General features: G+C 41.3%; 2 protein-coding genes across 4 annotated transcripts in view; one reads left to right on the top strand and one right to left on the bottom strand.

The window, feature by feature from the left end:
- LOC105388625 (CD109 antigen) overlaps positions 1-9,749 on the top strand; it is a 42,354-nt gene extending 32,605 nt beyond the window's left edge. For 2 of the 3 annotated variants that reach the window (XM_048627554.1, XM_048627553.1), the window contains exons 22-31: positions 165-329; positions 783-884; positions 1,572-1,758; positions 2,624-2,850; positions 3,328-3,489; positions 3,947-4,140; positions 4,475-4,649; positions 6,530-6,573; positions 6,685-7,079; positions 7,430-9,749. In XM_048627554.1, coding sequence (XP_048483511.1) covers positions 165-329; positions 783-884; positions 1,572-1,758; positions 2,624-2,850; positions 3,328-3,489; positions 3,947-4,140; positions 4,475-4,649; positions 6,530-6,573; positions 6,685-7,079; positions 7,430-7,629 — 1,851 coding nt within the window. In that variant the 3' untranslated portion in view covers positions 7,630-9,749. Of the gene's footprint in view, positions 1-164; positions 330-782; positions 885-1,571; positions 1,759-2,623; positions 2,851-3,327; positions 3,490-3,946; positions 4,141-4,474; positions 4,650-6,529; positions 6,636-6,684; positions 7,080-7,429 lie in introns of all 3 variants that reach the window. The other variant, XM_048627555.1, reaches the window with a different exon arrangement.
- A 1,643-nt stretch (positions 9,750-11,392) lies between these two features.
- On the bottom strand, positions 11,393-12,415 carry LOC105388604 (ER membrane protein complex subunit 7). The gene has a single exon (XM_011559541.3). The coding sequence runs from the start codon at positions 12,317-12,319 to the stop codon at positions 11,639-11,641; it is 681 nt and encodes a 226-aa protein (XP_011557843.3). The 5' UTR covers positions 12,320-12,415; the 3' UTR covers positions 11,393-11,638.
- Positions 12,416-12,450: the final 35 nt, after the last annotated feature.

A 12,450-nucleotide genomic window follows, 5' to 3' on the forward strand; every position in this document is an offset into this window, starting at 1 on the left:
AAGCAGAGGATGATTAAAAAAAACAGTCAATGTTTCTTAATTTTATGTCCACCAGACCCCTACACCTTTCTAAAAAGGTAGAGGTTCTCAATTTGTTCCTACGTATTGTCTATGTATGTCCACGGATATATTCGCCAGTTATTTTAATAAAACACTCTCCTCAGGTAATCTCAATGGCGGTCTCCTGGATCCTGGACCACCAGACGCCGCAGGGTGCGTTCTACGAGGTCACGTGGCTGCCCAACCGCAACGACAACGGCACTATAAATATACCTAAAGACAGTCAGCTGTATAAAGACAATGCGGGCCTGTTTCCTAATGCTAGAGAGGTGAGGATAAAGAATAGGTATAGAGTGTTTTAAAGACCGTATATTGTTACGAGCCGCTAAAATCACTCTTATGACAATTATATTGTGCTGCATCCCGTCATAGTCTATCATAATCGTTATGATAATGACGGTCGAGATCTTAGGGTGGGTTGCACCATTTAACTTTAACTATTACAGACGTCAAATCTCTTGAAGATTGATCTGTCTCGCCAAGAGATTTGACGTTTGTAATAGTTAAAGTTAAATGGTGCAACCCACCCTTAGTTATGAGGGTTTAACTATGTACCACATTTAAAATTCATGACTGACTCAAAAGTGATTGAACATTAGTTATTAAAGCAAACCTGGTTTTCAAATCCAGGATCATTGTTTGGAAATTACAGACCATATAACATCGCTTTATAAAGTTCAACATAAAGATGATATATTTATCACTTTATTCCTTATTTTCAGGTGAACAACTCGATAATCCTGCAGCGCAACATCACGCTGACGGCGCACGTCGTCATCACGCTCGAGACCGTCAAGAACCTCAAGGATATCGGCGTCAGGGAGGTGGGTTGGCTATACATACAGTTTTACGTACTGCATAAGGGCCCGTACACAAAACCGCGAAGTGTCGCGATGCGAGCTCGCAACTCTCTCTCTCCTATGGAATACCTACTAATGGGAGGTTTTCAACCATAGACAAACAACCATAGATTATCGATGACTTCATACTCAACAGCACTGTTTTTTTAAGATGCCGGCTAAAAAATAAATGCAGTGCTGTTGAGTATGAAGTCATCTATAATCTATGGTTGTTTGTCTATGGTTGAAAATCTCCCATTGGAGGAGGACGTTTTTGCGATGCGATGCGAATTCGCAGTTATGTGTGCGAGCCCTAAGAGCGCAAGCATATGGCATGTATAATAAACTGGCTTCCTGCACCGAATGGCAGCACTTAGTCGATCGGTGCAAATTTACAGAAGCAGCGCTAAACTCATATTTTTGGTTTGACTAGTTTTTGTGGTAAAACCGTAAATAAGTAATTTACTCTCATGCATTTTATGTACAGCATTCGGAATCTTGCTTGAAATACGTTATATATGTGATCATTTTCCAATATGTGAGTGTTGAAATAAGATTTACTTCCTTATCAACATGTAACCATCTAATTATCAGAATCAGAAATCATTTATTTGATCTGTCCAGAATCCCCGAACCTAAGTCTTCCACATTTAACCTTTCTAATCTCCTCAGGGTCTAAGCGCCCGCGTGGTGCGAGCCCAAGAGCGCGCCATCAAATGGCTGGAGGACCACTTGAAGCTACTCGATGACTTCGGCTCGCCGTACGACCTCGCCGTGGTCGCCTACGCACTCACCTTCGCTAAGGCGCCCAGCTCTGAACATGCTTATGTGCTGCTGAAGAAGAGACAGCGATCTGAAGGTTAGTAATATGTATCAATACATAGTACATAGGTACCATATTATGGTGCGGATGGAATGTGAATTCGTTCTTCGTTCATGATATTTCCGTATTTCGCTAGACTATGCTGTCAGATACTAGAAATCTTCCGCGCACTATACATTTAGGGTGGGTTGCAACATTTAACTTTAACTATTACAAACGTCAAATCCCTTGAAGATTGATCTCTCTCGTCAAGGGATTTGACGTTTGTAATAGTTAAAGTTAAATGGTGCAACCCACCCTTAGTCGTAAAAATTGCATTTTTACCGTGCAGCGTTCAATGTAGGTACTAGGCTCTCATAAAACAATAGAAGATTTCCTAGTTAGTCCTATAGAACAATAGGAAGCTCCTGGACGACTTCGGCTCTCCGTACGACCTCGCCGTGGTCGCGTACGCACTCACGTTCGCTAAAGCGCCTAGCTCTGAACATGCTTATGTACTGCTGAAGAAGAGACAGTGATCTGAGGGTTAGTACTATGTATTAATTCATACCACATAGGTACCATATAGTGCGGGTGCAATGTGTCAAAAGCGCGCCATACCGCTAGCATTATTTTTTCATGAATGCAACATACTGAGAAGGCCGCCATTTTGTGCTTCATTCATGATACTCGCATATTTCGCTAGACTACGCTGGGTAGATAGATACACGAAATCTTCCGCGCGCTATACGTTTATTAGTAAATATTGCATTCTTAGCCGCGCAGCGTTCAATGTAGGTACCATGCGCGCATAAAACAATAGATGGTTAGCTAGTAAATGCTATAGAACAATAGGAAGCTCCCGGACGGCTTCGGCATACAACCAACAACCAATCACTAACATGAACCTTTTCATCCACAGGCGGACTAGTCTACTGGGGCAAAGAGCGAGTCCCGCAACCCCCATACAAGATGGAAAATCAAAAACCCTTCCTTCTGCCCCGCCTTCCATACAAATACGACTCCAGCAACATCGCGACCACAGCGTATGCGCTGCTGGCTTGTATGGAGCATCAGGACGACAATGAGCCGATAGTCATGTGGCTTAATTCGCAGAGACTGACGGATGAGGGCTGGGCTAGCACGCAGGTTTGTGGTTTGGTTTTATTTTAACTTTAATAATGTGTTTGTCGAGCTGTATACAAGGTAACAGGTGCTGCAACAACCATCTACAACAGATGCTGTGGCCAATGATGATGATGATGATACAAGGTAATTGAACGTCAATTCTAGGGCAATAATCGTCGAATCAAATTGAATGCGCGAAGTTTTTATGCGATTTCATTGGTCGATCTTTACCTCACACACGGCTGGTGTGGTGTGACAAGCAGCAATAGAGTTTTTTTAGATGAGCCATCTGCGCGGGGGTAGATTGTAGAGCCCAAGTGTGTGTACAGACACAAGATTACTCTTTTTCCATTAGTACATATTTATTTAGCTCTCCATATAAAAAAAATATCCAATTGAGTTTCCCATAATCATAATAAGAGCAACTTTTTTCCGAATGTGGAGTAATTATGAGTAATCTTTATGTAAAATTAATTATTGATTTTGATGTCATTCCAGGACACATACATAGCTCTGCGCGCACTCATCGAGTACACGAACCGCGCGCGCCTCCGCGACGTGAGCGCGCTCACAGTGAGCGTGGACGCGGTGGCGCTGCGCGGGCCCGCCGCCGCGCTCACCGTGCGCAACGAGCAGCTGGCCACCGAGCACACCGTGCACGTGAGTACAGTACACTCAGCGAGTACACGAGTACAGTACAGCCAGACATAGGCCTCTTCTAAGGAGCGCCAAAATACTTCGGCCACCAGACTAAAGTCCAGTCGTTGGCGGTTCGTGGTCTCCACTAAACTTGATTACTCCACGGGTCTTCAGCTTCTACGACGGCCATTTCAGCTTACATATTTAAAGAGCCATATCGAGCCATACGTAATTATCAGCAGGAAAAATAAGTAAAAAAAAATGGAATATAGTAATTTATTTTTGATAAACCAGTACTGAAATTGTTTTACTGTGTTGCTATTCGACTTCGTATTGCTCCTATCAATGTCAATGACCCATCTCACTCTATCAATATTGGAACTGTACGAGAGACATACTCAGTACTCTTTCTTTTAAAAAATAGTCTATTGTCGCGCCGATTTGCAGTTCTAACCTAACCTAACCCCTATCTCCGCAGATCCCCGAAGCGTGGGGCACCGTCAAGGTGACGGCCAAGGGAGCCGGGTACGCCATACTGCAGATGTCGGTCACCTACAACGTGGACATCGCCAAGTTCCAGACGCAGCCGCCGCAGAGAGCCTTCTCGCTACTCACCCATGCTCACTTCCATGGCCGGAACCAGTCGCACATCGAGTACCAGACTTGCGCCAGGTATAACAGACACAACGTAACTTGCTGACAAAAATAGCGACATAATAATGATGGTCCATTGCCCACCATAAACCCGTAATAGTCTTCTGCTGAGGCTTCTCCCAACTTGGCAGAACAACGTTATTATGTCGCTATTTTTGGCAGTGCCAAGGGGCGAATTTTCGCGACGCGACAATCTGGCCTCGGCCTTTTTTCTCAATAAAGCACTAGCGGCTACAAATCTAAGGTCGCCTGTCCAATCCTAGTCCACTGAATAGTTCTATAATTCACACCAAATTTACTTAATCACGAAATTTACGTGAATTGAGTCTAATTATATTTGTAACCTCCACAGCTGGACCTACCTAGACGAGTCCCCCCGTTCAGGCATGGCAGTCCTAGACGTGGGCATCCCGACGGGCTACATGGTGCAGCAGCAGCGCCTCGACGCCTACGTGCTGTCGCGCGCCGTGCCCACGCTGCAGCGCGCCAAGTACCTGCCCACTAAAGTGCTGTTCTATCTGGACTATGTGAGTGCGATTTTGACGTTATAGGTTGGAGCAGCCGTGGTTATGTTGGGCGGGCGCTCGCTTCGTAAGACGGAGATGAGAGTTCGATCCCCGCTGTGGCATGTAGTGTAGCGTTCTTTTAAATTTGTGTGTAATGTAACGGTCGCTGTCACGGCTTCTTAGAGTGTCGGAGCAGCCGTGGTTATGTTGGGCGGGCGCTCGCTTCGTAAGACGGAGATGAGAGTTCGATCCCCGCTGTGGCATGTAGTGTAGCGTTCTTTTAAATTTGTGTGTAATGTAACGGTCGCTGTCACGGCTTCTTAGAGTGTCGGGAGTTCGACTATAGATTGGCAAGTTGCTTGGCGACCCTCCTTGCGGGGTGAAAGACGCGGAGGGGACGAGGTACCCAAGACGACAGCGGGTAGCGGGAGGGGCAGCGGTGAAGGGCAGCGCGTGCACTGCATGTCATTGTTACGGCAGTCTCGGCCGCGCAGCCGAGGCGGCCACATGTCTTAATAGTCTGTCATAATTTGAGTGCGACCCACATGAGATCATTGATCCTGAGACCATTAGTCTTAGGATGAGTGTTGAGGCCTTTTTAATATTATCATTATATTATTATTAGGTATCTATAATTCGTCAACAAAGTAACGTTAAAAACAACAAATCGTATAATGTCTCAATATAGGGGCTTCTTGTAGAACAGCGTACCGGATCAGTCATGCTACGCGGCTAAAGGTTGGTACTGCGCAGTCAGATACGAAAAAGTAAACAACAAAGACGAAGAGTCCATATGACAGTGCGTCAGTTGTCAGTTCTTGTAACTAGGATAGCAACCAAAATTTATGTGATTTAATGAATGTAATTAATGAGCAAAACACAGAGAAAAATTACAAAATTGATGAAATTTTGAAAGAAAATGGTCATATCATGCTTCGCCTACCCCCATACCACCCGGAATTAAATCCTATTGAACTTGTGTGGCGGTACGTGAAAGGCGAGCTCGCAAGAACGTCGATTGACTCTAACTTAGCTTAGATAAAGAGATAAAAGACTTAGAGTTGCTTTTCTCTAATTATTCGCCTGAAAAGTGGAGAAATTGTGACGACCATGTCATAAAAAATTAAGACGAATATTATAAATCTGATAGAGTATTTGACGATGTATTGGACAGGTATGTATGTTATTGTTTATTTATAATTTAATGTAAATTAAACATAAAATATTATAGGTGTACACTGAACTAATATGACTGGCGTACTCTAGTACATTATACTTCAAAGTAGGTATAATGTTTTTTGGTTTTTGTCTTAGATTTATAATTGAAAGAAAGAAAGAAAGATTTATTGAAGTTAATGAAAACGATGATGAAGATGAGGATGACGACGACGATGAACAAGTTCAAACAGAGAGTGAACATGAAAGTGACATGGAAATTGATTTATAAAATAAAAGACTTTTACGTAGATATTCTGAAGGTAAACATCCAATTTTTAATGCTGTCAAACTATAAATTTTAAGCTAAATATGACATTTACGGGAACACTCATAGAATAAAATTTTACTTACGTCAGAAATAGTTACAAGCTATCGCGAGATTAATCCGGGCACACTTTTCTACGTGTGTAGCATGTCGTGCTACCTCGCCCCCGCCACTTCTTTCACCCCGCAAGGAGGGTCGCCAAGTAACTTGCCGCATTATAGCGTTGAACTAGGGTTTTTAAAAATGCGAGAAAGCCAGTAGGGATAGATCAGTTTATCTGTACGATGACTACTCAGCGTACTTTGTCCGTGTGTATAGTATAGTTGACATATCACTGGGGCCATGGTAGCTATGGTGGTGATGAGAAGATATTCGTATTTTATGATTTTACAAACTAACCCTTGTGTCTGTCTGACAGCTGGACCCGGAGCCGACGTGCGTGAACTTCACGGTGGAGCGCTGGTTCCCCGTGGCCAACATGTCGCGCTACCTGGCCGTGCGCGTGTACGACTACTACTCGCCAGGTGACTCACTCACACACTCACTCACTTGTCACTTCACGGTGGAGCGCTGGTTCCCCGTGGCCAACATGTCGCGCTACCTGGCCGTGCGCGTGTACGACTACTACTCGCCAGGTGACTCACTCACACACTCACTCACTTGTCACTTCACGGTGGAGCGCTGGTTCCCCGTGGCCAACATGTCGCGCTACCTGGCCGTGCGCGTGTACGACTACTACTCGCCAGGTGACTCACTCACACACTCACTCACTTGTCACTTCACGGTGGAGCGCTGGTTCCCCGTGGCCAACATGTCGCGCTACCTGGCCGTGCGCGTGTACGACTACTACTCGCCAGGTGACTCACTCACACACTCACTCACTTGTCACTTCACGGTGGAGCGCTGGTTCCCCGTGGCCAACATGTCGCGCTACCTGGCCGTGCGCGTGTACGACTACTACTCGCCAGGTGACTCACTCACACACTCACTTGTACATATACGGCCCTAGGTTAGGCCATTAATGCCCAGTTGCAGGAAACAATTGCTACATACAAGGTGTTGTAAAATGGTATAGTAATTTTCAAAAGTGGTTCATAGGGCTAGCACGGGGCGCATACATATAAGACGTGACATAAGTTTTGCATCGCACAGCCTCAAGAGCGAGCGCGACGGAGAACATTGTCACGTCTTAATAGCGCCCCGTGCTACAGGGCCAGAATGACCCTCCTGAGTCACACACTTTCAGCTATACCCTTTTTAACAAACCTGTATAAGTATATAAACCAACCACCAATAACCCAACCAATCCCTCCCCCAGAGCGTTTCAACGAGACGATATTCGACGCGCTGCCCACGTACTTACTCAACATCTGCGAGGTGTGTGGCTCGTCGCAGTGTCCGTACTGCGCCATCTACAACCACGCCCTGCGCGCCGCCGCCGCCGCGCCGCTGTTGGTCATAGCTGTGGTGGTGGCCGTGGCGGGCTATATCGCGCCGGTTGGCCGGCTAAGGGTGTAGTATAGCTGGTGTCCTGTCTTACCGCCACCGATACTTTAGCAATGAACAATCTTTTAATAAGTTATGCACCAGTTTCATCACTCTCTTGGATCATAACAAAGTATTGACTAGTTTTGATACATCTGTCAAGCATTTAATATGGAGATGATGTATAATTGATGACATTACAATGTAACAGGGGTGTTAATCATTTAACAACTTTGGTGAAACTAGTCATAAATATTCTGTCAGATATGTAATTATTTTTTTCAGTATTGACGGATGAGCTATGCTGTGTTTGGGTGGTTGATTGCTAATGTACGGTACGGTAGCAGGGAATGTCTAGGTGCGATTCCCATTCATTTGGCAAGCGATAGTGAAAGACAAAAAATAAATAGACTTTACTAAGGAGTCCACCATGATAATACCACTTTTTTGGACTTCCAACACCGAAGATCTGGGAATAACAAAGATACAAAGCTGCCGTAACCTAATCTCACCGTTTTCAAAGCTATTCGGTGTAAAGTTGGATTATGTACATTATGTGCATTTTAATAACTATAACAATTTTCTGACGACTAAAGTTAAAAGATCTTAAAAGTAATTGTAAGGAGAACTTATAGGAGTTTAAATTTACCTCAAAGAGAAGTTTGATAAAAATGAATTTTTAAATAAGTCATTTTTATTATTGTGTCCACGTTCAAAATATAACAAAACATATGGAACCCAAATCTCACTTTTAATTCGGCTTTATGTTTAATTTAGGTAAAAATTATTTTGTAAGAATTTAATGAATTTGTTTTTAACCACCGTACTAAGATAAACTCGAATTTGTTTTTGATGGAATGTTAATTAGATTTAACATCATTATTATCTTGCTTTTAATTAGTACTAACATATCTTTTAAATAGTGCTTTTTCACATACATATAAATTATGTATGTCAAGAAAAGACTGTCATTGAAAATACATACATACAGTGTCTAGATTTTAAATGTACAATTTTAACTTCCGTGTAGGTACCTTTTTATCCATTCCGTAGTTATAGCATATGATGCCTGTTATTTTTTGTGTGTTCAGTATATGTTTAGCTCTTATAGGAAAACCATAGTGGGTATGCCATACAAGTATAATGGTAAATTTATATTTTTTCATTATTTTCCTTTAATGTATTTCTTTAAATTTCTAATCCAGCTTATACTATTTATTTTTACTCAGGTGCTTTTGGCATTTCCATTTATTTTTAAAATGTATTCTCAATCTATCTCTTTTTCTCTAAATTAACATATCTCAAGAAACAAGCGCTCAAATGTGAGTGAATTATGAAAATTATATTCCTTCAATTATATTGCATCAAATGCAGCCTTGCCTAAAATTATTGAAATTAGATCTACATTCACGACAAGGCAATGTGCAACATTAGTAGCAAACTTTCATGTAAATACATAGATTATGTACAATTATGTAGAATTAAGTAACATCTAATCCAATTTTTTATTTGATTTACATAATAGGAATTTATAAAATCATGCAATATTGACTCAATGAATGCCTTATTAGGAATAAAGACAATATCAGATGAAAATTATAATTAAGATGTCTCGGAAAATATATTTATTTTATATTCAATATTGAATCAATCGGTTTATGTAGAATTATAGATATATCTTAGCTTCATTACTATGTTGATAGAATAAGAAGTGTCTCATAGAATTTAAGCATCTATTATAAATAATGATCAATTATATTTTTACATACAATGGAGCACAGTAAAATACTGTTTTATGTCAAAGAAATAATGTTTCTTTTTACCCGACTGCCGAAGGAGGAGGGTAATGTTTTTATTTTAATGAATGATGTATGTACAAAATACCCGTCCAGGATAATTATGTTAAAGAGCTCAGAATCTCATATTTATGTGTACTTGATGACCTGTAAGCAAGTTACTTAAGTAGAGTCCGTCCAAAATTACCAATGACTGATAATGATTTTTTACATTTTGTATTATTATTATGTATTTGTGTGTATTATCGTCAATAAGTTGTTATTTTGTTAACAGCTTTGTGAATGCGTAATTAGTAGAAGAGTGACATCCATTAATCTCTTCATAGATTTATTTCTGAATAAAAGCCCTCAATATAATTTGGTGTTTTTCTTAGTAATTTAGACTTCATTATTCCTGCCCATCTAGCCCATGGCTCAAAGTTAAGTTCTACACCTTGTGGATTTTTAAAACATACATATGAATGACGGTCGAATGGCGTAGTGGTTAGTGGCCCTGACTGCTATGCCGACGGTCCCGGGTTCGAATCCCGGCTGGGGCAGATATTTGTTTAAATACAGATATTTGTACTCGGGTCTTGGGTGTTGATATTTATATTTAACTAGCTGTTCCCGCGCGCTTCGCTTCGCCTTAAAAAGTTTTCCCGTGGGAATTCCGGGATAAAAAGTAGCCTATGTTCATTCCCAGGGTCTAGACCAGGGGTCGGCAAGTAGTTTTAAGTAGAGTCCGGATATTGGTCGAAAATTTTTAAAAGGTCCAGAAAAAAAACAACTTATAATAATTAAGTAAGTACCTACAGCTATTTATTAATAAAATTAGTGAGAAAAATTGCATTGGTGGTCTTGAGCCAGGTTTTTATAATTTGGTTCTCGTGAAGAACAGCTAATTCGAAGAGTGTCTTCTAAGTGAGCGTCTGTTAATTTCAAACGATATTTGTTTTTTCGAAAAATTCTGAAAATTTTGAAAAAGATGATTGCAGATTGATTATTTCCATTTCATGTGACGCCTTTGGAAATAACTTGGCAGCAAGGACTTTTGCTTGGCAGCCACATCTGTCCATTCAGCTGCTGCTTCAACTTCATAGGGTGACTTAAGAAACAGAGATAGCTTGCCCATCTCTGCAAAGTCTTGGCACCTTGTGGCGTATTCGTTGCTAAGATCGGATTTTTTTTGTAAACACACACAGAGTTCTCCTTATTATAATTATTATGGTCGTCAGAGAAGCTATAAGTACCTACCTATGAACAGAGCGCGCGCGGCGACTCGACGGCGCGCGCGCGCAGGCGGCGCGATGTTTTTGATCGATATCAATGTTGTAAAACAGATTAATTAGATTAGGTAGGTGCTAAGTTAGATTGGTTCAAAATATGACGTATTTATTTGTACTTGACAAGCATACATTACAATATTTGGCGGTCCGAGGTTCAACTTTTCGCGGTCCGCAAATGGACCGCGGTCCGCCTGTTGCCGACCGTTGGTCTAGACCGTATGTGTACCAAATTTCATTCAAATCCGTTCAGTAGTTTTGGCGTGAAAGAGTAACAGACAGACAGACAGACACAGTTACTTTCGCATTTATAATATTAGTTAGGATATGTATCTATCTATGTATTTGTGTAGATATATCAGCTGTCCGATACCCATAACACAGGCTCTGCCTAGCTTGGGGTCGGATGGCCGTGTGTGAGATGTCCCCACATATTATATTATTATTATATGATATACAACATACAAATGCTTTTTATTGAACATGCAACAAAACCTGAACAGTGATTAAAATATGGTAAGAAACTTAAAGAACACATGAAAACATTACAACCTAAAAAACTAAAGGATGGCCCTCACTGCATGTTTTGGAGTCTATTAACTGTAACTTCTAACTATTTATTTTTTATATGATATTTATTAGAAAGTCATACAAGAGCATCATCCATCTCATTAACTATGGTTACATGGACGATTTGTTAGCAAGTAGCTATTAAGGTTGTGAATAAAAATAATGTTTCCATATGTGCTAAAATTTATTGATACTTATCAACTATTTTGCCTATACACATAATAATTATGTAGAAGGTTTTACACAATGAAAGAACAAAATGTTGGTTGCATATGTGCATTTCATATTATGTCAATTAATATTATTAGCAACTTCCAACAAATATGAAACAACCAATAGTAACTTTGGATGATATGAAATAAATATATTACAACAAAATACAATTGACCTAAGACTACAATTAGAGAACTCCTATTGCCTCTTCTTAATTTGCTTTGTTGACTTAGAAGCTGCGGCCTTGCTCGGGGCTCCATTGAACAAGGATGTGATCATTTCTGACATCTCTGGTAACTCTGCCATTTTGGTCATATTGCTTATTTGCTTCAGTTCTTCCTTGGTCTCGGGGTCGTTCATCATCTTGGGCAGCACCATGATTAGCAGCAGAGGCAGTACCATCATGATGACCATGGGGTTGAACAGGAAGTCCGTCATCCTCCACTGTTCCCTCATCTGGAAATACCTGATCTTGGACATGGCTTTCAAGTGCAGCGGGTAGGGCACCTGGATGACCTGCGAGGTCTGCACGTAGTTCACCTTCCTGGCGCGGTACTTGCCCTTGGAGTTGATCTCCACGCGCACGGGGTCGTACATGAAGTCCGGATGTATAACCTCCACGACGTGCGAGCCCATCGGGACGTTGTGCACGACGAATGTGCCGTCATTTCTCACAAAACCAATGTATTCACCGCCGTTCACATGGATTTTAGTGTCCACTTGCCAGTTTGTGGTCTTCAGTTCTTCTGGTGGGAATACTTCTCCCTCTATGATGTATCGTGCGCTCGGATTGCTTTCTTCAACAAAATTTGCGCCACAGAAGGTGGTGCTTAAGTAAGATATTAATACAACAGCACATATTGGTAATTTCGTCATCATTGCTTCTATGTTCTTAAATTTATTGAAATAATTTATAATTTACACAAAATCATCACAGTTTTGGTCAAAATCGATTTATCGATGACATTGACAGGTGACAGATGACATTTTATCAGCTGCATGTCATGTGG

Source organism: Plutella xylostella, chromosome 19, assembly GCF_932276165.1.
Source record: "Plutella xylostella chromosome 19, ilPluXylo3.1, whole genome shotgun sequence".
NCBI classification, from domain to species: Eukaryota; Metazoa; Arthropoda; class Insecta; order Lepidoptera; family Plutellidae; genus Plutella; species Plutella xylostella.

Coding starts and splice junctions, on each gene's coding strand:
- LOC105388604 (XM_011559541.3), bottom strand. CDS start 12,319: ATGATGACGAAATTACCAATATGTGCTGTTGTATTAATATCTTACTTA.